This window comes from Neoarius graeffei, chromosome 8, assembly GCF_027579695.1.
Source record: "Neoarius graeffei isolate fNeoGra1 chromosome 8, fNeoGra1.pri, whole genome shotgun sequence".
Taxonomy (NCBI): Eukaryota; Metazoa; Chordata; class Actinopteri; order Siluriformes; family Ariidae; genus Neoarius; species Neoarius graeffei.
Genome location: NC_083576.1, coordinates 10614063 through 10641684, shown reverse-complemented (window position 1 = coordinate 10641684; position 27622 = coordinate 10614063). Strand labels below are relative to the sequence as shown.

Sequence of the window (27622 nt, the reverse complement as noted above, 5' to 3'; positions counted from 1 at the left end):
TGTGAAAACCTTGTGAACACTTACAGAAAACGTTTGACCTCTGTCATTGCCAACAAAGGGTATATAACAAAGTATTGAGATGAACTTTTGTTATTGACCAAATACTTATTTTCCACCATAATTTGCAAATAAATTCTTTAAAAATCAGACAATGTGATTTTCTGGATTTTTTTTTCTCATTTTGTCTCTCATAGTTGAGGTATACCTATGATAAATTACAGGCCTCTCATCTTTTTAAGTGGGAGAACTTGCACAATTGGTGACTGACTAAATACTTTTTTTGCCCCACTGTATTCCCCCCCCCCCAAGATATGATGTTTTTTTGATGTAAAAATGTTTTGACACATATCTGTTTGTATCAGATCAAATATGTAAAATAGCGTCGTAAAAATTCCGTGTGAAAATTCAAGTGTTTATCTGAGTAGCCATTTGGCTGGGGGCTAACTGGTGTATTATGTTCTCGGGATGCCAGGATGCTTTCCCCTGTCTCCATGTATTGACAGCTCTGTCATTCATTGTTTTCCAGAATAAATGCTGGCAGATGAACTCTTCACCTCCTCTGCATCATCTATTAGCCACACAGAGACTTTTAGTTATTATCAGAGTAACTGACTGGTTATAGCCAGTTACACACACTCGCCCCAGTATTTTTCACTCAGACTTAAGTATTCATTTCCCTGTGTAACTTACTTAGTTACTTTTAAAATCAACATTGACAGCTACACACAACGGAGCGACCTGGCAGCCTGCCACGAATCCCTTGCAAAATCATTTGTCCTGTTGCTTTTTTGGTGTTTCTGGCTAAGTTTTGGCTGACCTCAAGTTCCAGCTCTAATAGTAATGGTTCACTACTGGAGAAAAGACTACGATCTCCAAATGAACAGCTGTACAATGTGCAATTTAAGTAACTGTAATTGAGATGTTAGACATCCCTTACATCACTATACACTCATAAGTGTTCAAAATTTCAATAAAAGCACTCCCATCTAGTTCCCATACCATCCTCACACCCAGTGTTCCCCAGGATTGGCTCCAAATCCAGCATTGGCTCCAAATCCAGCATAGCCCTGACCAGGATAACGCGTTAACTGAAGATTGCCTCGACTGAAATTGTCTTAGGAACTTTGATGTTAAATATGACCTGAAAAGATGGATGGATTTCACTTGTCTAATAACATCTGACTAAAATGTGCCTCATGCCTCCTGAAGTGTCTGAAGATCTCAATTTATTTGAAATGCATCTTGGGTGCACTTAAGCCTCCATTTTTATGTGGATGTCACTGATTCTTCATCATTCCAATAAACCTGTTAAATCTGCTTGTGCTTTTATCTTTCAGACCTTTGGTCTGAGATTAGGTCTGCGCAGGTCACTGCTTTGCTTCTCACGCAATAAAATTCCCCATTCAGCAATTCAACCGACTCCCACGCTGAGATCGACATTTTCTCAGCCAGTGAGAAAAACTATTCTCAAGCATGTGTACAAAGTAGACACAGACACACACCACCTGTAATTATACACTCGGCAAGATAAACATTAAACAAGACAAGACATACAACTTTTTTCTATCTTTCTGAGGACCTTCCACTGACAATGATTACCGTAGTGAACTGATTCACCTAAACCTAACCCTGACCTTAACCTCAAAACTGAAACATATATTTTAATTTCAAACAAACAAATTAAATATTCAGATAAAAGCACTATATTTTTGTGAGGACCAAGTGACTTTGTGAGGACCGGGTGATTTTGTGAGGATTGGGTGCCTTTGTGAGGATTGGGTGCCTTTGTGAGGACCGGGTGGCTTTGTGAGGATTGGGTGCCTTTGTGAGGACTGGGTGACTTTCTGAGGACCGGGTGACTTTGTGAGAACCGGGTGACTTTGTGAGGACTGGGTGGCTTTGTGAGGATTGGGTGCCTTTGTGAGGACTGGGTGACTTTGTGAGGATTGGGTGGCTTTATGAGGACTGGGTGGCTTTGTGAAGACTGGGTGGCTTTGTGAGGATTGGGTGCCTTTGTGAAGACCGGGTGACTTTGTGAGGATTGGGTGCCTTTGTGAGGATTGGGTGCCTTTGTGAGGACCGGGTGACTTTGTGAGAACCGGGTGACTTTGTGAGGATTGGGTGCCTTTGTGAGGACTGGGTGGCTTTGTGAGGACCGGGTGGCTTTGTGAGGATTGGGTGCCTTTGTGAGGACCGGGTGGCTTTGTGAGGACTGGGTGGCTTTGTGAGGGCTGGGTGGCTTTGTGAGGATTGGGTGGCTTTGTGAGGGCTGGGTGGCTTTGTGAGGATTGGGTGCCTTTGTGAGGACCGGGTGACTTTGTGAGGATTGGGTGCCTTTGTGAGGACTGGGTGCCTTTGTGAGGATTGGGTGCCTTTGTGAGGACCGGGTGACTTTGTGAGAACTGGGTGACTTTGTGAGGATTGGGTGCCTTTGTGAGGACCAGGTGGCTTTGTGAGGATTGGGTGCCTTTGTGAGGATTGGGTGGCTTTGTGAGGATTGGGTGCCTTTGTGAGGTCCGGGTGGCTTTGTAAGGATTGGGTGCCTTTGTGAGGACATTCACTCCCCACCAATTATGCGGGCATTTTTTTACTTTACTTTGTTACTTTTTTGTACACACACACACACACGCACACATACATCTGAAGAGCAGGGGTAAGGATGAGCAACACCCAGCTCTAACCTTCCCTTTTGTTTTCCGCTTTCTAAGCACCGAGTGAGGAAGACCTGCTCTCCAAAAAAAAAAAGAGCAAAGTGAACATTCAAAAGCAAAGTGGTGATGTGTGGGAGAGCGCCTGTAACAATATTTTTATATTTCTGCCAATGCTTTTCAGTCATTCACTCGGAATGCAAAATCTGAATTTTCCCTTCTTGGGGATGAAACACAATGGAAAGAGACGAGAGGCAGCAGCAACTTCACAAGCACGAGATGAGAAACGAAACAAAATGAAAAAGATGGCACAATGTTTGTTGAACGAATTCTAAACCCTCAAACATTAAATGCAACTAAAAATGGATAAAAAGTACAATGTGTGAATCTTGAATCAATTAAAAACAGCGAATTGCTGTAGTATGAGATCAATTAAACATGTACAGTTACAGAAAGTGGGAGCAGGATCTTCGCTTTGTATCACGCATCACCCTATCCGTAACACTGATTGTTTTCCTATCGCAGCATTCTGCTGATGGAGTTGTCTCTTGCATGTGATTTAGTGCAGTACGGTTCCATTTCTAACACTCAATATACAGTAGATTTGTTTTTGTTTTTCTGTGACACGAGATCTTCCGTGTTTCTGAATACAGGTTACCTGGTATGGCAGGTTATTTGTGGTGTATTTGAAAGCATAGCATCTTTTCAAAGCACACATGCAGCAACAAGGTGGGGGGAGTCAGAGGTGGGTGGGGGTAAATATGTTTTACATTTATTTGAACTTTTCCAGGAATCACAAGCAGAACAGGTCAAAACACAAGGTTATTACAGGAGAAGAAGCCATCTAAACACTGCTGCTGTCTCTCACTTCGTTTCATTATACCACACACACACACACACACACACACTGCAGACTCTCTCTCTCTCTCTCTCTCTCTCGCTCGCTTCACCTCTCTGGCCACGCCGTTTAATTTGAGGAGATTAAAGGATGGATTGGGAGGAACGGATGAGCGAGCTTTTCTCTCTGAGCCATATTTCCTCTGGCTTACTGTCACCTCAGGCCACATGGTGCAAAGCCTCTGACCTACAACAGTTAGACGCTTACATCATCCCGCAGAGAAAAGCTGTGAAAATCCGGCAAAAACAGCAAAAGTGAGATGTCAAACATGAAAATGTATGATTTGCTAAGGAATGAAAGACACTATTCTGATTTAAACACTGCAGAATCATAAATATTTGAGTGATAAAGATGGATTAAACTTTTTTTTTTCTCATTAAGTCAGCTATACCTTGAAAACACGTAACTAATAAATGTTTTCCAGATGAATAGTTACGTGCATTGTTATGTACATTCACTGGCCGCTTTATTTGGAACACATATCCACCTGCAGCTGTTTTATGCAGTTCTCTAATCAGCCGATCCCTTGACAGCAGCAGAATGCATAAAATCATGCAGATACAAATCAAGAGCTTCAGTTAACGTTCACTTCACTTCAAACGTCAGAATGGGAAAAATTGTGATCTCAAAGTGTGACTTTCTTTCACTGTTGCATGGGTGTTGGTTTGAGCCAGATGGACTGGTTTGAGTATTTCAGAAACTCCTGGGGTTTTCACACACACAACAGTCTCACAACAGAATGGTGTGAAAAACAAAAAACATTGAGTGAGCGACAGTTCTGTGGGTGGAAAAAAAACGCCTTGTTGATAAGAGAAGACGGAGGAAAATGGACAGACTGGTTCGAGCTTTTTTTGCCAGGAAGGATATAGCAACTTATATAATCACTCTTTACAACCGTGATGAGCAGAAAAGCATCTCAGCATGCAACAGAAAACAGAAGACCACATTGGGTTCCACTCCTGCAGCCAAGAACAGGAATCTTAGAATCAAGAACAAGTTCCGGGCGGCACGGTGGTGTAGTGGTTAGCGCTGTCGCCTCACAGCAAGAAGGTCCGGGTTCGAGCCCCGCGGCCGGCGAGGGCCTTTCTGTGTGGAGTTTGCATGTTCTCCCCGTGTCCGCATGGGTTTCCTCCAGGTGCTCCGGTTTCCCCCACAGTCCAAAGACATGCAGGTTAGGTTAACTGGTGACTCTAAATTGACCGTAGGTGTGAATGTGAGTGTGAATGGTTGTCTGTGTCTATGTGTCAGCCCTGTGATGACCTGGCGACTTGTCCAGGGTGTACCCCGCCTTTCGCCCGTAGTCAGCTGGGATAGGTTCCAGCTTGCCTGCGACCCTGTAGAACAGGATAAAGCGGCTAGAGATAATGAGATGAGATGAGGTATTGGCCAATAGCATCGGTTATCAGAAACCACAGACCGTTTAATGATTTTTATCATTATCAATGCTAAAAATCCGTCAGGGCCTAGACAATACACAATCAAGTTCCCAACCAGAAAGGCAGAAATGGTTATCTAAAGCCTCACTCACAACCCACCGTAAGTGTTTTGGACACGCACGGGTCGCAGGGTTTGGTAGCTTGCAGCCGTGCCGCAGGGTCGCGGTGAACCCGAGGGAAAGTTTGAGGGAGGAGTACGGGCAAAGTACTTGTCAAGTACAGGTTGCACATCTGACTTCCTCGAGGCGTGGGAAAAATTGCACCGTTAGCCCGTGGAAAGCGTATATCTGACGCATGTGATCAGTGTGTGTTCAGTGAGTGTGGAGTGTGTGAGACTTGCATTTTACCAGTTTCCTGCGCTACGAGTTCGGGCCGCACTTGTGAAGCGTGTGTGATGCACATGATTAGCACGTTACAATCACTCACAACTTGCGTGTGATGCAAGCCAGGAGTGGGTCTAAAACCAGCGTGTCTGCAGCATTCTGCATCTGTCTTTCGACTGAAGGACATTGGATATTTTGTGGGAAAAATTAAAAAAATTTCAGTTTAAAGTTTAGAAAATGGGACCCAAGAAGAAGCGAGCAAAAGTGAAGTAACCCAGCCTGAAACAGCAAAGGGGGAGGAGGAGGAAGAATTTGATGATGATGGTAGCAGCACCGGCGAGCCCTGCACGGACAGGGAGAAGTATGCATTCAAGCCGACAGAAGGCGCAGCACCCCGCCAGAGGGATTTTCACAGGTAAATACACATGCTTTAAACATTCATTTCAGTATCTATATGCTTATGTAATTAATATTATATATGCTGAGTTTCATGTATGTTTCAGCTAACGATGTCCAGAAGTGAGGACATTGCAATCCCATCATCGCTATCAGGCCATTGTGCCATACTCAGTGATAAGGATAAGGACATCCCGACACCCCGTCCCACCACTCAACAGGAGTAGGAGCAGGACAGCAGCTCGGAGTCAGATTGTGTTTCAGTGCTCAAACTGTTGGGCTATTTAGTTGGGATTTTTTACAATGTAGTAAATATATGTTATTTACCAGCTGGGAGGGCCGTATCGTGAAATACCGTGACCGAGGTCTTGAAAGTACTGAGTGAGGCCCTCTGGGCCGAGGTCACGTTATTTCACCATACGGACCAACCTTAAGCTGGTAAATAATATATTTATTTTTTTCTTTACCAAATTCTAACAGAAAACGAGAGCGCCCGAAAGGGAAAACCGAGCCGAGCCGCCATTTTGAATCCTTATTCAAGGCTGTAATGCAAATTGCTTCCTCCTCGGTATACAAGTGCACTTCCATGGCAGGAAAAAAACTACATTTTGCCGCCTATGTAGTCCCCTATTTATACAAAATTGAGTCATTCAGGATTCGGCCATGTTTTTGCTCGGTGTTGATAGCAGCAGTTACAGGTTTTTAGCTTTCTCCTGAAATGTTTTCTTTTATTTCTTCTTCCTCAGGGTAGTAAAACTCGCTTTCGCTGTGAACACTGTCATTATCTTTATCCATGATGTAAAATTAATGCTATATAAAGATAAATGTTGACAAAAATTGCTGCTATGTTTGTTGTTGTTGTTGTGAACGAGCGAGTAACCAGAGGTCCATAACCGGGGTCCGTACCGTAGGATATGGACCCGCTCGCCAGCCAATCAGAGTGCAGGATTTGATGGAAACTGCACCGTGAAAAAAATAAAATGCATTATTCCCTTTCATGTTTTATTATTTGACATTTGCATGGTAAATTAAGCATATACTCAAATAAAAACAGCAAATGAGGTGGTCTTCTTCTTTTCTACAATGCTACACGCTACACGATCGGTTCCTTGGTTCCTCCCACAATATACAGTATATACCCAGAGTCTTGCCCCTCGTGTCGCGTGCAGGTCGCGTGTGCTGCGTACGCACCACACATAGGGGTAGAAAGTGAGAGCACTTCTGTCTTGCAGGCCGCACAAATAGCAAGTGTGGAATACTTGTGTCGTATTTCTGAGGCACGTCACTCATACAACAACCGTGCGTCACTCATGAGTCTTACTGTCATCGCATAAAGTCCCTACTAGCCATGCTACTGACTTGGTTCAGGCATACAAAAGGAGTACAGGTCCCGTACGTAGTGTATGCGTTCTTGATTTGTCGCAAGACCCGTAGAATTTGCATGCGCAGGACCAAAAGTCTCCACGGGCAGTCTGCGACCTTCTACGGCGCTGAACACACGCAAGTGTCGCGCAAGTCTCAAGCACAGTTTTGCCAATTTTTTTACCGTAGACCACCCGTATGGCGGGTTGTGAGTGAGGCTTTAGCCATACATGCAACTGTAAATCGAAACAGACAGACGAGGCCAAATGCATAATACTGAATTCCCCCAAAGCTGAACACACATTAGAAACAAAGAAACAGAGAAACACAAGTAATTACTGTGAGCAAACCCAAGCATGCTGACACAAGACTCCACAAATTGCAATGGCACCACAGGGACTATTTTTGCATGGGGATTGATGAAACCACACATGACTGAAGGTGATGTTGAATGGGCAAAGGCAGGGAGGAGGAGGAAGAGGAGGAGGAAAATGGGTAAAAAGGCAACGTTGATCTTCCTAGGATGTGTACTGGAATAGGGCTTGAGCTCTATAACTCAGAACACATCTGACTCTAAGACAGAATATATAATGTAGGTTCAAGCACTCACAATGTTCATGAGCGTAAGCAGGTACTTCTCGACGTGCTGCGATCCATGAAACTGCACCACCGAATCGTCAACCCCAAGCAGTACCTCGATGTTATAGGCTCGCTCAGGAGACTGACGACGAGATCTCCGGCTCCGATTCACACTCCGCTCTACTCCTTCATAGAGAGTCTCCAGATCCAGTAGACCTCCAAGATCAGCACCTGGAACAGATAAAAGCATGAGGAGAAAAAACCAAAAACAAAACACAAGTATGGAGAGCATAACACAAAGGAATGGCTATTATACAGGAAATAGGCTAGTACGGCTAAGAAGCTGCTGTCTTTTAAAGATAAAAGGACGAACATTTTATTATTTTATTTTTAGCATCCATCTCAGATCATTTTCTGTTAGCAAGTGTTTTAAGATGGATTGTTTTGGATCTTTGTGTACCAACGATTGTAAGAAAAATACACAGACGGGGATAAAGAAGAGGCTGGGGCTGATTTCTTTATAGCCCAGACTATAGATTCGTGCAGCCTGTCAGTGACAGTTGTGTCAGGTGATTGCACAGAGTAAAACAATTCTTAGTGATTAAGAAGGCATATATGTAACAAGAAATGTGTAACAGGTGTAATGAACACGAACAACATGGATTATTGGTGCAACACTATTGATATTCTTTAGTTTTGTTGTTTTTATTATTATTTAGCCACGTTTTTGGACCATATCTCCTCCCGCAGTTTTTGAGAGGGAGACATCAAACCAGCTTTAAACCATGTGGTATAATCGGAAATGGTGTACTTGTTTACAGTTATTGGATAGACACACCCGTTCGTTCATTCTTGTCATTCTTTTTTGTCATTTTTTTCCCATAGAAAATGAATGGGGCTCACGAAGCAACTCGTCCTGCTCGGACACGCTTCATCAGGGACCCACCAAACTTCAGATGATACGGTACCTCAGGCCAACTCCCCCCACACATCCATGCAATCGGTTCTGATCCGCACTCATCTTTCCCTTTCTTTTCAATGATCCCTTTTTCCCCCATTCACTTCTATTCATTTTTGCCCCCATTCAAACGAATGGAGTTCTGGAAGAAAAACTTTCAGCCTCCGTCCAGTTTTTTCACTGAGTGACCAAACTTCATTAACCTTCATATGATGCCTTAAAAAGAAAATCTGAGTTTGATTTTATTCATTTACTTTTTGTTTTAGGGAAATTCATTCTAATGATGCTGTGATGTTGAATAATGCGAATTTAAGTAACAACTTAGTATTATCATTCAATAGTTGAATTAATAGTCTGCTTCAGCGTGCAATCATTCTGCATTATCTTCGGAAAATGCATTTTCTAGTTTACTGTCATTTTTTTCCCCAAAAAAATGCCTAATTTAAAAGCTAGACAAAGATAAATATGAATATATATATATGAATATATATGAATATGAATATTATAAATATGAAATTGACACAGTTTCTGGGTGCGGGGGAACCCACCTGTCCTGCCGGAACGTCTGTGGAGGACATTGGAGATATCTACCTATTCGGAACCATGATTACCAGACTTTTGCTGATTGGATTAGGTACTGCCCTGGTATATCGAGGAAATCAGACAATGGTGACAGCTGTTCAAAGCCCCACACAGCTGCCCGATATGATTAAAGCGGTGGGCAAAGCTGTTGGCACTCAGACTGTGGCTATAGAACTTGAACCACAACATGGTTGTCATCTTGGAGACGCTTTCGGCTTTGCAAGGAATAAGTATTTCGGAGACCAAATGGAATTGAATTGAACAGAAATGGACAGAAATGGATGAAATGGACAGAAATGGACGAGTGGTGTGGACATGTAAAGACTGCGTCTGTTCGAAAGACCAAACAATCTCTATCTTATCGACATTCGGCTCCCTGAACAGCACCGGCCTCGATCAAGGCCGTTGCTGGGGAAACATTTCCCCCAGAAGGTCACTGCTGGGAGACACTCTCGCATTCTTCGCATTCCTTCCCCAATTTTCCGCGGTCACCGTTTATCACCCCCCAGTGTGACAAGCGGGTGCGTGACCAGCGCCGTTTGCATGGCTGCAGGAGCGGACGGCTGCTTGCTTGCGCTGGGTTACCTCTACCTCCTACCCTCCCCTCCTACCCCCTTCCCCCCCACCTCTGATTGCCCCCTCCTTCCCCCCTTCCCCCCCTCAAGTCCTATGTTTTAAAGTGTACTTGTGTTATTGTGTGCTTTTGCAGAGGTTTTTAAATGCTCCCACACTGTACTCCTCATCTTTCCTCATGTTACTACTGTGTTTCTTTTTCTTTTATCCCTGTCTTCCTGTTCTGTTCCCCCTCTGTAAGGACAGGTTGATGGTCAATTTCACTGGTAACAGTGACAATAAAGGGTTCATTTATTCATTCATTCAAAATTCAAATGACATGAAAGGAATGCACAAAACCATAAATTTAGTGTGTTTTTTTAAAGGATTACATTTCTATTTAGCATGGCTGTAATTTGAAGGAAACATATCATGCATAAGAGTGTGCCTAATATTATGCCGTCAATGATGTGTGATATAATGCATTATTATACATACAGGACACTTTTTCGATGGAATAAAAACGTGTTCTATTCCCTTCTAGCAGGTTTCATTCATTTGTTTTGATAGCATGCAATATTGTTAGCATATCGATTAATCTACGTACTGTATATTACGTCACTCTACCCAATGGAGAATGAGCGTCGAATATGGTTTACGATATCACATGGTTGTCCAGACAACATGACGTCACATGTCAGAGACGTAAAACTTCTGCGCTAGCGAGTGACTGTGACAATTTGTAAACAATCATGGTCGCCAGATTTGCTTCATTAAATACAGAAGATTTTGAGAGAATTTTGAAAGAGAAAGATGCGTTGAACACCTGAAAGGAATGTGTATGGATAATAATAATAATAATAATAATAATAATAATATTGGCTGGCGTTGAGTGGTATATCAGATATATTCCATTCAGCTAGCATGATACTGATCGAGTCGAAGATGGTTAGCTGAATGGAATATATCTGGTATACCACTCAACGCCAGCCAATATTATTTAATTACTCAACAGTAATCGTTTCATTGTTGAGGTATCAATGGATATTCAAGGTCACTGCATAACACTCCTGGATCCAGTGCTGTTAATATGACTGGACAGAAAATTTGGAATTTGCATCCAAAAAACCCCCAAAATGTTTATAAATTGAGCTTATGAAAACAATTAAACTCTGAATAGTCGCCACCTTAAACTTAAGTGTTGCCATGATAAATGTGACATTCCAACATAGCTTGTTTCAAACGGCTCAGTGCTCTTCACACAGCCACGGAAGAAAGAACATAACAAGAAGAATGCAGCATCTCCATCCTCATCTCCATCACCCCGTCAGCTGGGGGCATCATCTACCATCTGATTATATAACGTTTCCCTGGCAACCCGCTCATGGGTAAAACAATGCTTGGTGCAGGCTAATATTGGCTCAGCACTCACTTCCTTATTGGAAGATAATCCTGGAAGTCAGACTGAAATTCATCATCTTAACACTCCATGTCTGCTGCATGTTATTAAAGCACGGCAGAGCGAGACGAAAACACGAGGATGCCAAAAGATCCAAACCAAGGCAGACATGGAGGTGTTGTTTATTTATTTATTTATTTATTTATATGGTATGATTTTCTGAGGCTGCAGCTTCATTCCATTGCCAGGTGTTCCTGTCTGCAGGGTGCATGTCAGCAGATTTTCCCCTCGCCTTGTAAACAAAATTAACCCAAAATTGCTTTTCTCTATCAAAACAATCACTGTTTTGCATTAACACTTTATTTTTTATAGAGATGATGTAATATCCACACCATCTGTTTTAAATAATATATTCAGATATTAATGCTTATGCAAGAGCTTCTGCAGTAAGCAGGTCTCTATTGTTTTTGTTTTCGTTACTTTATGACTTGGAGCCTTATTTTCCTTTGTGGGTTTATATGGAATATATTCGCTGATATGAGTCGGCATGCATCGTTAGCTAGCTCCTGAGCCTCTTGTATATAGAACAAAGGAATATTTGCTAATGAGAACAACATGTAGGCCACAAACTAAATCTGAATCTCGTTGTAGATTTTTGGAGGTTTTGATCTCAAGAGTGGAGAATAAATGTGCAGTAATAATTTAAGGCTCTTATAATACATTTTCAATGTTTCACACTTCGTACATCTTCAGCTAAAGTACAACCAGAATTCTTGATCCATCATGCTCTGATGCCACCTCTATCTTTGTCTTGTTTTCTTTCTTGTCCAGCTGGAGAACCAACCAGAAGTCTCTTTATTCTCCTGCTGGAAAAAAAAAGTCTCATCTTTTCTGCTGGAGAAACCACAAGAAATCGTTTTGGTCTCCTGTTGGAGAAAATGCTGGACTTCTTTTCTGGACATCACCTCTTTCTATCTGGAGAAAATGTTGGATGCCTTGTCCAACCCCAATAGCTTTTGGAGAAAGTTCTAGACAAGTATTCTCCTTCCTGTGGCAGAGAAGTCTAGACATCTCCCACCTACTGGAGAACATCTCTTTTCCATTATATCCATTGATGTGGAGATCAACAGTTCACTCAGGACAATGTCAGTGGAAACAACGTAGCCTTTTTGGACTGCAGTGTGCACATCAAACAAGACAGAAGCCATCGAGGTCTACCGGAAACCCACACACACAGACCAGTACCTACTGTTTGACTCTCACCACCCACTAGAAGACAAATTGGGGGTCATTAGGACCTTATATCACAGGGCTCAGAACATTCCTACAATGGTAGAGGGAAAAGAGAAGGAACAAAAACACATCAATGAAGCACTTCAGAAGTGCAGGTATCCCAACTGGGCTTTTATCAAGATCAGAAAAAGAAACATAACAGACAGGGAAGAAAACAGCAACAAACGCAAGAACATTGTCGTTCCCTACATTTCTGAACTATCTGAGAAACTCAGGAGGATCTTCTACAAACACAACATCCCTGTACACTTCAGACCCAGTAACACTCTGAGGCAGAAACTGGTCCACCTTAAGGACAGAATACCCAGACACAAACAGGACAACATAGTATACACAATTCAATGCAGTGAAGTTTGCATGGACCTGTACATTGGGGAAACAAAACAACCGCTTCACAAGTGCATGGCTCAACACAGGATAGCCAGTTCCTTAGGCCAGGACTCTGCAGTCTATCTTCATCTCAATAACAAAGGACACTTGTTTCAGGACTGCAACGTACACATTTTAGCCAGAGAAGACTGGTTTGAAAGAGTCGTAAAAGAAGCCATCTTCATGAACCTGGAATGACCATCACTGAACAGAAGAGGTGGTCTGAGACGCCACTTATCAGCCACCTATGGACCCTTTTCACGTGACGTCACAACAAACGCGGCCGCCATTTTGGACGTGTACTACCAGTAGTTTACCACAGCCAACACTGAGGAACGGCAGCAAAGAAAGTTTTTACTTTCAGCAAGACTTCCATCATGCCACTATATTGTTGTGCACCTGGATGTAGTAACCATCAACAAACAAGGCAAGGGTTATCATTTTATCGGATCCCGACGGAGAAGATGGATAGTGGCCATTAACAGATTGGCAGCCCTCGGCATACCAACGCTTGTGTAGTGACCACTTTGTTGGAGGTAAGACGAATAAAATTAGCCAGAAAAGGCATTACATTGCTGTTAACATTCTGTGGCGGCGAGTGTGTAACCAAATAGGCTAAAATAACCCATTGTAACCTCTTTGTTCTTCTGTAGTAGCTATTGTTGACTAGCTAATGTCAACAAGTAGCTACTGTAGCAATGTTTACGTTCAGTCATTTGGATGACTGTTAAAACCTTTCAGTCTCAAGTTTTTCCTTTACTGTATTTACTAGTTTACTGTAATTATGATCCGGCAGCTATTTACACCGGATCCAGTATAAATAGCTGCCGGAGCCGACGTCCGAGGTTCCGGAGCGCGCTCCGGCTTGCTCTCCCTCAAATTAAGCAGCGCGCGCCGGCTTGCTCCCGGAGTGCTCCGGCTTGCTCTCCCTCAAATTAAGCAGCGCGCGCCGGCTTGCTCCTGGAGTGCTCCGGCCGAGGTTCCCCTCAAATTAAGCAGCGCGCGCCGGCTTGCTCCCGGAGTGCTCCGGCCGAGGTTCCGGAGCACACTCCGGCCGAGGTTGCCCTCAAATTAAGCAGCGCGCGCCGACTTGCTCCCGGAGTGCTCCGGCCGAGGTTCCGGAGCACACTCCGGCCGAGGTTGCCCTCAAATTAAGCAGCGCGCTCCGGCTTGCTCCAGAGCAAGCCGGAGCGCACTCCGTAACCTCAGCCAGAGCACTCCTGGAGCAAGCCGAAGCGCGCTCTGGAACCTCGGCCGGAGCACTCCTGGAGCAAGCCGGAGCGCGCTCCGTAACCTCGGCCGGAGCACTCCTGGAGCAAGCCAGAGCGCGCTCTGGAACCTCGGCCGGAGCACTCCTGGAGCAAGCCGGAGCGCGCTCCGGAACCTCGGACATTGGCGTGTATGTGTATGGCGATGGGTTTTTAACGACATAGGTATACAGATCATGTGGGCCGAAGTCAGGTAAAGACGAGGGCTTCGTGTACTTCCGTACGTCAGTGAACAATCCTGGTGGAAGCAGGTAAACGTCGTTCTCTAAGCCTGCTAACCTCAATTTTTGCAAATACCTCTCCCTCTGCTCGCCCTGTAAATGCCCTACGTCGCTGGATAGTGAAGGTGTTTTCTGCAACTCGCTCCTTTTTCTTTTATGTTTTTCGTTTGTCGCCTTCCACGCATTCAAACTGATTCGAGCCGAAGTCCACTCCTTGTCCAAAATGGCGGTCGCGTTTACGAAGGTCACGTGACTGAAAAGGGTCTATAATGCAGTCCTTGGCACACTTCCCAGAAAACTGAATACACATCCATACCAAGACTCAGCTGACTTCAATGACTCACATGATGGCAGAGAGCCAGTGACCTGCAGATCACCCTAACGACCTTTTAGGCTGCTAACACCATTCACACCTGGCCTCCAGTGACTCTAACACCTACAGGATGACTGAGGTGGGGTTTACATTAGACCGTATCAGCGGATCATCAGATTAACGTTTTTAAAACGATTAGTGTGCACACAGCAATGCCAATACACGATTCGCGTGCACATAGCAACGCCAATACACGGATACGCTCGGCTCCGCAGGCATCCTGCGCTCCAAATCACTCCACCCTGAACAGCGAGTGCCCTCTGGAGGGTGCGCACTCCGGCCCTGCGCAGCTCACAGAGCGCACGAGTATAGCGCACGAGCAGTGATTTGGGACTGAGCCGCTGTGTGTGTGATCTCAGTGCATGTCGGGCATGCGCGTCACTTACCACTTGCAAGTGGAAGGATGGCAAGCCTAAAGACAATCATAACTACACAATGGGCAGTATTTGCATCAGTAATTGCAGTATTTTCATACTTTTATACTCTTTAATGAAAGGTGATACAAGGCGGAAGTCCGCGCCGTTTTTCAGCAGTCGCGTCACATGACCAACGCCAGCGAATCAGGAAGGTGGATGTCACAGTGACGTTGTCCAATGACGACGCCAGCTAGAGCTCAGCACAGCGTATCCGCGTATCCGCGTATTCTTAATGTTTACACAGCACCGGACCAGACACGATTTGGATTGAATACGTGGACCCTGGCGGATTCCCGTTTCCCGGCGTTTTAATGTAAATGGACAGTGCATCCGCGAAGAAAACGAGACAGATACGGTCTAATGTAAACTTGGCCTGAGAGTGCCAACGACCCATGTGACCTCAACAACTCCCCTTAGGGTTGCTTTTGGTCCACTAGAGGATAAATACCTGGAACCCCCCCACTAGTCAGACAGTATTGAAGAAGCCTCTCGGATGAGGGGTGAAACATCTTCAAAAATTTCAAGCAAGTCCAGTTGCCTTCTTTAGCACCTACGGTTTACGATTACTTGGATGACTGAGAACCTTCACAGACAACATCTCTTTTCCATTCTCCTTCCAACTGAAGAAAACAATGGACAATTCTTCTCCTGAAGCTGGACAAAACCCTGGTCAGCTTGTCCTCCTCCATTGCTTGAACCTCACCCATTGCTCTAACACTGTATAAAATGCTGAATATCTCTTAGACAGGGAGATACACCTTACTGATGTTGGACATTTCTTTGCTCTTGTCCTGTAGAGAATGCTGGACATATCTTTGCTTTCTTGCTGGAGAAAACATTAGGCTTTGCTTTGTCCTCCTGTTGGAGAGAATGCTGGACATCCCTCTGTCATATTCAAGGAGGAAATGCTGGATATCTTTTGCTCTCATCCTGGACATAACATTTGATGTCTCATCATTCTACTTCGAGGGCTTTTTGCATTCTGACAAGGGCAACCTCGCCCTTATCAGGGCATGAAGCTGCTTTGTCTTTCAACCTTTATAAATGTCAAGAATGTCTAGAAGAAAAGGAGAGGGCATGGACAAAAGGTACAGGGTGCAAGAATAAGATTGAGAGTGAGAGAAGAGATCCTGCAATACATGGAGAGGGATGAAGGAATTACTGCATCATCATCCTCTCTTTATTTCAAAACTCCAAACTGATGAGAACATTTCCAGGAAATCCAAGACTGATGCAATGATTATATTAGGATTTTTGTTTTGATTTCACATTTGCATTTTTGCCATGAGAGTTTGGTAGGTTTGATCAAGAGTGAAAACTTTTTTGAGCTCAGGAGAAGTTCAGAGAACCTAACCTTAGTCCTTATGTTAGAGTGGTCTGGGGCTCACTTCCACCAAACCGTACACCACGTATGGAAGCGATCTGCTCTTGGCGCTGCATGCCAAGTAAGGTGATCAGTTCAACTTGTCACATTACTTCCTGATTCAAGGTTTGTGATGTCAGGAACAAGGATATCTTTACTCCTTGTTTTTTTTTCCCCGCTTCCGGTTGAGAGTACGTCGTGCGCATTCTGGCTGCCGCTTCTCACTGGAGCTTTTTTATTTTATTTTCTCTCCTTTTTTATTTAAATTTTTCTTTTTTCTGTGTTTGATGTTTGTTTGAGTGTTTTGTCCACCAGTTGTGGTGTAGCTCCGGACCCAGTTTTGGGCGTCGGTTCCCTCCAGGCCTTGGTTCGCTGTGGGTGACGCCTGTGCTCCCAGCTGTGGACTGCAGTGAGTTCGTTGCTCATTTTAACATCGTGGTTGTCTAGCGCTCTGTGCTTTAATACTTGGCGTGATGTTCTGAGCGATGTTGCTCGGTGGCGTCGTGGCAGCTGTGCAGGCGGTTTGGGACATACCAGCGCTGTGCATGGCGGTGCTTCTGTGCTTGCTTTGTGGATCCATGGCATGGTGTTCGAGTGATGTTGCTGGCGGCATCACAGCGGCTGTGCTGGAGATGTGGGACTTGTTTTTGTGCGCCTTTTGGTGGGACTGTGGCTGCTACACCACTGGAATGATATCCTGACCTCTATTTGGTGGACTTTTTTCTTTTCTTTTTTCTGCCTATTATTGTAAAGCGACCTTGGGTTTTGAGAAAGGCGCTATATAAATTGAACATATTATTATTATTATTATTATTACTAATATATAAAACCAGACTTTCATAGGAATTCTTCCCGTCTCTACAAAGGGTAAATGTGGATAGAAGAAGAAGCCTTTATTTGTCACATGCACACTCAAGCACAGTGAAATTCCTCTTCTGCATTTAACCCATCTGACATGGTGAACACATGCATGCACACACACAATTGAGCAATGAGCACACACATACGGTATATCCAGAGCAGTGGGCAGCCATGCTACAGCACCCAGGGAGCATTTGGGGGTTAGGTGCCTTACTCAAGGACACTTCAGCTCAAGGCCACCCCATGTTCACCTAACTGCATATATTTGAACTGTGGGGGAAACCGAAGCACCCAGAGGAAACCCACGCAGACACGGAGAGAGCATGCAAACTCCACACAGAAAGGCCCCTGTCGACCACTGGGCTCAAACCCAGAACCTTCTTGCTGTGAAGTGACAGTGCTAACCACTACACCACTGTGACAATAGGATTGAGCAAGTAGGGTTAGAGCCTTGCTCAAGGGTCCAACAATGGTAGCCTGGTGGTGCCAGGGCTGAAACCCTTGATCAGGAACCCTGCGCCTTAACTGTTGAGCACTGCAATTCGCTTACCCTTGTGGTTCAAATGCTTGTACTGAGAGTAGCTGAAAATCTTATTATGCAAGCACAGCTCCTTGTTTGCCTGCATTCCTGTACAATAACCTTCCTTGCATCCCAAAAGTTCTCTTCTTTGTTGGTTGAGCAAATAATGGAACCTAGTGCCTTCCATTTTTCAAACCTCCATGCAGTAAGTAACATACAGAATTGCTCAATCAATCCATGCTCCAAAAGGAATTCTTGTATGTAAAAGCACACCTGAGATCACAAACCCCGCCCTTAAACAAGTCCAGAATTGGACTTGGCGCAAACTCATTCAAGTATTCAATGGTCCAAGTGTGAAAATGGTTTAGTTCATCCTTCAGGCAACTTTAATTCCACTGGTAGTTCTGTCTTCCTGTACTGTACAGCTTCCTGCCATCCACAATTGCTCAATTATGAAAAAGAAACAGAAACAGACGGGGGGGACAGTTAGTTTTCCTAAACTCAACATGATTTCATTACTGAAAGCTACAAAGCCAGCAGCTTTAAAACTGTTTCAAGTTTCCACCAGGATGATAAAGCACTGTGGCATTGCAGAGCAGCTCGAGGGTTGAGCTGGCCTGGATTAGAAACAAGTTCTGGGAAACAAGTGAACACCTCAAGGTTACCCCAAAGCAAAATCCTATTGTATATCACATATTAGACACTATTCCCCACTGAGCAACAAAGTGTATTATACAGATACAGTACAGAGACTGATGTATGCAGTAGTCGAGGGTTGGGAATGTCATGATTTATTCTGTACTGTGTGTGGACACTGTGACAATTGAATCTTTTAGTATTACACCACAGACTTGCATTTTAAAATCCCTGACCAGAATCCAATAAGGGTTATGTTGAACAGGGTTACTAAAAAGGATACATTTACAATTCTAGTTTTTGCAAATTATATTATTATCTCATCCGGCCGACAGGCAATGAGCTTATGCCATCATGTGTTGTCTATCGTCTGTCCACATTTCATGAAAATCGCTTCTTCTCTCTCAATTCTTCACCAATTTTTATTCTTTTTGGCAGGAAGATAGGTCTGCCTGGGGTATGGCCTCTACCCAAATTTGCATAATCTCATCTCATCTCATTATCTCTAGCCGCTTTATCCTGTTCTACAGGGTCGCAGGCAAGCTGGAGCCTATCCCAGCTGACTACGGGCAAAAGGCGGGGTACACCCTGGACAAGTCGCCAGGTCATCACAGGGCTGACACATAGACACAGACAACCATTCACACTCACATTCACACCTACGGTCAATTTAGAGTCACCAGTTAACCTAACCTGCATGTCTTTGGACTGTGGGGGAAACCGGAGCACCCGGAGGAAACCCACGCGGACACGGGGAGAACATGCAAACTCCGCACAGAAAGGCCCTCGCCGGCCACGGGGCTCGAACCCGGACCTTCTTGCTGTGAGGCGACAGCGCTACCCACTACACCACCGTGCCGCCCTCAAATTTGCATAATTGTAATTAATAATGAAGATATGGAGTAATTAAGCCCTAACGAGCAGTTTCCACACAAATCGCTTTTTCGACCTCAATTCTTCACCAATTTTGATTCTTTCTGGCATGAATGTAGGGGTACCTGGGGTGCATATAAGTTCTACCCAGGTTTGCTTAATTACAATTATTAATGAAGTTATGGACTAATTAAGCCTTAATGAGCAGTTCAACAAAAATCGCTTCTTCTTGGTCAATTCCTCACCCTTTTGGATTCTTTCTGGCAAATAGGTCGGTATTCCTAGAGTGTATATAGCTTCAATATATACGGTAGCTTGTATATAGTGTTTATAGCTTGCAGCATTTATTGCGCAAGGTGGCCCACTTTAGATCATTCCTTCTGGACTAGATGGGGCTGGAGTGAGCTATGCCATCATTGCTGATCTTGTTATTTGATCCAACCTTCACGATTTCCACCTCGGTCAAACCAGTCTCTGAAAAGTGTAGTGTTAACATCTCTCTGCTGTTGGATCTCCAATTACGGTACATACATACATACATACATATAATGGCACAGCAGTGTAACCCAATTCTTTCCTCCTGTGAGTTTTTGTTAACGTTTAAGGGCAGCTTGTTCTTTTCTCTCCTGTGACTCAGACACAATTATTTTCTTGAAGTGTTCCAGACATCCAATCCAAGATTTGCTCTGCACTATCTCAAGTTTGCATGCATTTAGCACACCACAATTCCATAATACACACTGTGGTTCCTGTGCTTCCCAAGACATACTGCAGTTTCAGAGCATCCCAACACATACCAGAGCTTCATAGCCCTTCAACGCCCTTCACAGTTTCTGAGCTCCTCAACACCCACCAAACCACACTACAGTTCCAGTGCATCCAAAGCTCTCAGTGTTAGACCTCCCTAATAAACACAGCGCAGCTCTAGAGCTTTTCAAACCGCAACACAGATTCATGTAGATCTACAGCTTCCCAAGACACTCCATCAACCTCCGAAAGCTCCCAAACACACACCATAGTCCCAGAGCTACCAAGTACACACCCAGGGCTCGAAATTAACTTTTTTTCTTTGTGTCCCCCAGTGGACCCGAATTCTGTGTTGTATTGTCCTGAATGGAAGCAATAGTGTCCCCATTTTTTTTTCCTCTCTGAAATAACCAGTGGTTAATATTATCATATGAAGTTACTATTATATTTGTAACTATGCGATTTTGAACCCTTTATATCATTTTTACAATAAGTCACAAGACACAAGCGACACATGTCCTATACATCATCTACTTCAAAATTACAGTTATTGCATTTTCAGTTTATTAAACTTTGGCGATCTCACTGTATGAATAGATACCCGTTTATTTAAAGGGGCCAACTAGCTCATTCAGAAAATGTTTCAACTCACTACATCTGCAGTACACTTTAGTTGAAAATAAGACCCCTTTTATGTTCATTTCATCTACTTATACCTTGAATATCTGTTGGCACTTATAAGGCCAACTTATAATTTTCACCATTACCGTTATCCATTTTTATGAACTTTACGTTATACATTACCGTTATCCATTTTTATGAACTTTACGTTATCCATTTTTATGAACTTTCCGTTATCCATTACCGTTATCCATTTTTATGAACTTTCCGTTATCCATTACCGTTATCCATTTTTATGAACTTTCCGTTATCCATTTTATGAACTTTCGCTGCCGAAACGTGGGTGCAAATGTTAGCAACATCAGCATAGTGGCAGGTCCGAGCCTAGTTGTGCTGCTGACTGACTAAACTTTCTGAACTAGAAAGACACCAAGAAAACTCACTTATTCTGTTGAACGGTATCTTCCGTCAATATCATCCACATCATTCCTGTTGTATTTTATAACGTGTCTAACAGTGTTCATTAAGTTCATTCAGTTGCTAGCGTTGCCTGCAGACCAGGCGATGACACTTTGGATCCTGAAGGTCCCGGAGACGTTATGTCTGGGCTTTCAGTTTCTTCCCCGCGGTCGGTCCGCTTCAACCACTTAAGCATTTTTGTTCTGGCAAGAGTCGGCGCAGCGTGTGCGGTAGCAATTCCATTCCAAGTCCATATAATGCGGACTCCGGCCGAAGATTCTAGAACAGAATGCGCTGCTCTGTAGCCTACGGATGCAGGTGCATCGAAAGTGTAGCTACTATGTATTTTTCGCTGTTAACGTTTTAAAATTAAAATTGACAAATTAGGTGAATGTCTACGTATGTGTTACGGCTTTGTAAATAATATTAATGTAGAACTTTTTTTCCTAGATCTATTTTTTTCCATTGTCCCGGGATTGTCCCAGATATGATAATTTTGTGTCCCGATGACATTTTTTATGGTCCCCGGGACGTCGGGACACCGTTAGTTTCGAGCGCTGTACACACCCCTGTTCTAGATCTCAGTTGTAGCTCCCCCACTACACACTGTGGTTCCAGTCCTCTGACACATGCACACTAGTTCTGGTTTTAGATCTTCCCAAGATACATCACAATCACTTCTGACTGGTACTCTACACCATAGTTCCAAAGCTCCCCATGACACACCACTGTTCTAGACCACAATTTTAGTTTCCCAGTACATTGTAGATCTAGTCCTCCCGAGCACATACACAATAATTCCAGCTTCCCAGCACACCCCAACTGTTCCAGAGGTCTTCAACACACACACACACACACACACACACACACACACACACACACACACACACACACACAAGTTCCACAGCTTCCAGACATGAACTTTACCATATATGCATTAAAACACATTTATTCTTACATAAATCCCACATCGGCAAACTTGGGACAGTATGGAAAATGCAAATAAAAGAAAGCAGCGATTTCTAAATTTACTTTTACGTATACTTGACTTGTATTTCATTTTGGACAGTACAAACCCAAGATATTTCATGTTTTGTCTCATCAACTTCATTTCATTTATTAATATACATCCATTCCTGCATTTTAGGCCTCCAACACATTCCAAAAAAAAGTTGGAACGGGGGGCAATTTAGGGGTAGTAACGAGGTAAAGCAATTAAATAATGATGCGCTTTGAAACAGGTGATGTCACCAGATGACTGTAATCGTGATTTGATGCAAAATCAGGATCCAGGAAAGGCTGAGACTTTGAGGAGCAAAGCCAGGTCGAGGATCTCCAGTTTGTCAACAAATGTGTGAGAAAATTATTGAAATGTTTTAAAACATTGTTTCTGAAAGAAAGATACGAAGGGATTTGGATATTTCACCCTCTATGGTGCATAATACCATTCAAGGAATCAAGAGGAATTTTGGTGCATAAAGGTCAAGAGCTCAAGCCTAATCTGAACCCCTGTGATCGCCGATCCCTCAGACGGCACTGCATCAAGAACCGTCATTCATCTATAGCTGATAGAACCACATGGGCTCAGGATTACTTTGGCAAACCTTTGTCAAGCTCTACAATACAGAGTTACATCTACAAACGACAGTTAAAACTTTACTGAGCAAAAAAGAAGCCTTATGTTAATTGTGTACAGACGCGCCATCGACTTCTCAGGGCTCGGAGGCATCTGGGATGGACCATCACACAGTGGAAACGCGTACTGTGGTCAGACGAATCAGTATTCCAGGTCTTTTTTGGAAGAAATAGATGCTGTGTGCTCCAGACCAAAATCGTAAAGGACCATCATGATTGTTACCAGGAACAAGTTCAAAAGCCAGGGTGTGTCATGGTATGGGGTTGTGTCAGTGCCCTTGGCAAAGGTAACTTACATTTCTGTAATGGAACATTAATGTAGAAAATGTATATTAAGATTTTGTAGCAATGTATGCTGCCTTCAAGACGACATCTTTTCCAGGGAGATTTCAACAAGACAATGCAAAACCACATTCTGCACACTTTACAAAGGCGTGGCTGTGGAAGAAGAGAACATGTGGAGGATTTAGAAATGAAAACTATGACTGTGACGACCCTGTACTGTTGCACACCTTAAGACCTGTTTGCAGGAAGAATGGGACAAAATAACACCTGAAACGCTTCATTGCTTGGTGTCTTCAGTCCTGAAACATCTTTTAAGTGTTGTGAGAAAGAATGGCAACATTATAAAGTGGTACATGCTTTACTGTCCCAACTTTTTTTGAAATGTGTTACAAGAATCAAAATTGTAATATCTCATCTCATTATCTGTAGCCGCTTTATCCTGTTCTGCAGGGTCGCAGGCAAGCTGGAGCCTATCCCAGCTGACTACGGGCGAAAGGCGGGGTACACCCTGGACAAGTCGCCAGGTCATCACAGGGCTGACACATAGACGCAGACAACCATTCACACCTACGGTCAATTTAGAGTCACCAGTTAGCCTAACCTGCATGTCTTTGGACTGTGGGGGAAACCGGAGCACCCGGAGGAAACCCATGCGGACACGGAGACAACGTGCAAACTCCGCACAGAAAGGCCCTCGCCGGCCACGGGGCTCGAACCCAGACCTTCTTGCTGTGAGGCGACAGCGCTAACCACTACACCACCGTGCTGCCCATGTGTTACAAGAATCAAAATTGTAATATGTTTATTTAAAAAAACAAAAAGAACAAAACAGGACAGTTAATGAGGTAAAGCATCAAATTATGTGCTGCTGTGTTGTTTTGAATGCAATACAGGTCAAAGATTACTTAGAAATCATGTTCATTCATAAATCAAAAATCATGTTTTCAGTTTTAGTTTCAATTTCAAAATACCGTCCCAACGTTTTCTGATTTGGGGATGTAAAAAATAACTTGGAACAACTCAGGTTCTACGTGCATAAAAATACCAGTGAGCACCGTCCTGTCCAAAATTCCCCTTGGGTACTTTAAGTGATCTTTATTGAGCCGCGTATGTGTGTGTGTGTGTGTGTATTACTATAACACTATGGTAATACAGTCCAGATATTAGACAGGTTTCATTAAAGAGTGAGCATGTGTGTGTGTGTGTGAGAAGCAGCCATTCAGCCAGCCTTTGCGTGCTCCTGTAGAGTTCGAGTTCAACTTGAGGGAAATCAGAGACTGCACAACATATTTGCTAATTGCCTCTTCTTATCTACTGCACTCTCGCTGTGCCTTTTAATCTTTAATGATGAGTTGTAAAAGCCAGGCTCGAATTAAGCCTTTAGGACCAGGCTAAAAAGAACTTGCAATAGCAGCGGTGAGTAAATCATTTTCATCAGTAATCAAGAGTACCATTTGTTTAAAATGCACATTAATACATAAACAAGAATTAAATGCGATATTCTATAATACTAGTCATGACCGTATAAAATCACTCCATCGTATCTGTTACAATCCTGTAAACAGCTCTTGCATTCATGATAAAATAACTGAAGTACTATACATCCCTCTGGCTTCCTGAAATGTAGATGGAAAAAAAAGACAGGTGGTAAGGATTCAATATTACATCCTATTGATACCACACCAGGTCATTTTTCATCATTTGGACTGGTTGCACATGAGCTATTCCTAGATTCCTAGTTCTTACACTCTTAAATACAGTAGTAGCATCGTCCTCCAAGGCCAAATAGAGACAGGTACATACTGTTGCAGCCGCGACTTGGCCTAATGGTTAGCATGTCCGCCTCTTGATTGGGAGATAGGGAGTTCTACTCACGGTCGGGTCATACCAAAAACCATCATAAAAATGGTACCTACTACCGTCTGGCAAGGCACGTTGCAATATAGATGTGAGTGGGGAAGTCAAACTTTCGCGGTTACCAGAGGACTAGCCCCCCCACTGTAACCCTAGCTGTATAAGGGAGAGGCTGAGGGCCTAACGGTAGCAACCAGAAGAATAAGAACTTCAAGAAGGATATAAAAGTAAAGCTGGTGAAGAAACAAAGGTGTATAGGTGCTTTAATACAACCCCGATTCCAAAAAAGTTGGGACAAAGTACAAATTGTAAATAAAAACGGAATGCAATAATTTACAAATCTCAAAAACTGATATTGTATTCACAATAGAACATAGACAACATATCAAATGTCAAAAGTGAGACATTTTGAAATTTCATGCCAAATATTGGCTCATTTGAAATTTCATGACAGCAACACATCTCAAAAAAGTTGGGACAGGGGCAATAAGAGGCTGGAAAAGTTAAAGGTACAAAAAAGGAACAGCTGGAGGACCAAATTGCAACTCATTAGGTCAACTGGCAATAGGTCATTAACATGACTGGGTATAAAAAGAGCATCTTGGAGTGGCAGCGGCTCTCAGAAGTAAAGATGGGAAGAGGATCACCAATCCCCCTAATTCTGCGCCGACAAATAGTGGAGCAATATCAGAAAGGAGTTCGACAGTGTAAAATTGCAAAGAGTTTGAACATATCATCATCTACAGTACATAATATCATCAAAAGATTCAGAGAATCTGGAAGAATCTCTGTGCGTAAGGGTCAAGGCCGGAAAACCATACTGGGTGCCCGTGATCTTCGGGCCCTTAGACGGCACTGCATCACATACAGGCATGCTTCTGTATTGGAAATCACAAAATGGGCTCAGGAATATTTCCAGAGAACATTATCTGTGAACACAATTCACCGTGCCATCCGCCATTGCCAGCTAAAACTCTATAGTTCAAAGAAGAAGCCGTATCTAAACACGATCCAGAAGCGCAGACGTCTTCTCTGGGCCAAGGCTCATTTAAAATGGACTGTGGCAAAGTGGAAAACTGTTCTGTGGTCAGACGAATCAAAATTTGAAGTTCTTTATGGAAATCAGGGACGCCGTGTCATTCGGACTAAAGAGGAGAAGGACGACCCAAGTTGTTATCAGCGCTCAGTTCAGAAGCCTGCATCTCTGATGGTATGGGGTTGCATTAGTGCATGTGGCATGGGCAGCTTACACATCTGGAAAGACACCATCGATGCTGAAAGGTATATCCAGGTTCTAGAGCAACATATGCTCCCATCCAGACGACGTCTCTTTCAGGGAAGACCTTGCATTTTCCAACATGACAATGCCAAACCACATACTGCATCAATTACAGCATCATGGCTGCGTAGAAGAAGGGTCCGGGTACTGAACTGGCCAGCCTGCAGTCCAGATCTTTCACCCATAGAAAACATTTGGCGCATCATAAAACGGAAGATACGACAAAAAAGACCTAAGACGGTTGAGCAACTAGATTCCTACATTAGACAAGAATGGGTTAACATTCCTATCCCTAAACTTGAGCAACTTGTCTCCTCAGTCCCCAGACGTTTACAGACTGTTGTAAAGAGAAAAGGGGATGTCTCACAGTGGTAAACATACCGTAGCCTTGTCCCAACTTTTTTGAGATGTGTTGTTGTCATGAAATTTAAAATCACCTAATTTTTCTCTTTAAATGATACATTTTCTCAGTTTAAACATTTGATATGCCATCTATGTTTTATTCTGAATAAAATATGGAATTTTGAAACTTCCACATCATTGCATTCCGTTTTTATTTACAATTCATACTTTGTCCCAACTTTTTTGGAATCAGGGTTGTATAATTGATAACAGGAACCAATTTATTCCCACAACATTAAATATCACTATAAATTCAGAAAAAAGTATGAAGTTCTTTAATTAATACGAAGCGTAATCATTGGCAAATTTTTGTGGTATAAGAGGAATAAAACACTCTGGGATGTACTCATCTCATCTCATCATCTCTAGCCGCTTTATCCTTCTACAGGGTCGCAGGCAAGCTGGAGCCTATCCCAGCTGACTACGGGCGAAAGGCGGGGTACACCCTGGACAAGTCGCCAGGTCATCACAGGGCTGACACATAGACACAGACAACCATTCACACTCACATTCACACCTACGCTCAATTTAGAGTCACCAGTTAACCTAACCTGCATGTCTTTGGACTGTGGGGGAAACTGGAGCACCTGGAGGAAACCCACGCGGACACGGGGAGAACATGCAAACTCCACACAGAAAGGCCCTCGCCGGCCCCGGGGCTCGAACCCAGGACCTTCTTGCTGTGAGGCGACAGCGCTAACCACTACACCACCGTGCCGCCCTCTGGGATGTACTGTTATATGAAAACAATGACCAGAATGAGTTACACTGGGTCTTCACATGATATCTACCTGTATTATACATATGATAATGTCTGAAAATGGAGCTGCTGTTCATCCAAACCCTGACTGTAATGATCCCTCAAAGCGTCAGTATCGCAGTCCTAGTCTTGGTTATGAATTGGTCAGAAAATTCATGGTATCAAGCATCCCTCCTGAGACGTGGTTGATTATGCAGTACTGAAAAACACATCTGGTGTTTTGCACCAGGGCCGACAGTGGGAGTGTGTGGCTG

General features: G+C 43.5%; 1 protein-coding gene across 2 annotated transcripts in view; it reads right to left on the bottom strand.

Annotated features, from left to right (window-relative positions):
- LOC132890444 (A disintegrin and metalloproteinase with thrombospondin motifs 2-like) overlaps positions 1-27622 on the bottom strand; it is a 344549-nt gene that overhangs the window by 96775 nt on the left and 220152 nt on the right. For both annotated transcript variants that reach the window (XM_060927282.1, XM_060927281.1), the window contains one exon: positions 7674-7873. In XM_060927282.1, coding sequence (XP_060783265.1) covers positions 7674-7873 — 200 coding nt within the window. The remainder of the gene's footprint in view (positions 1-7673; positions 7874-27622) is intronic.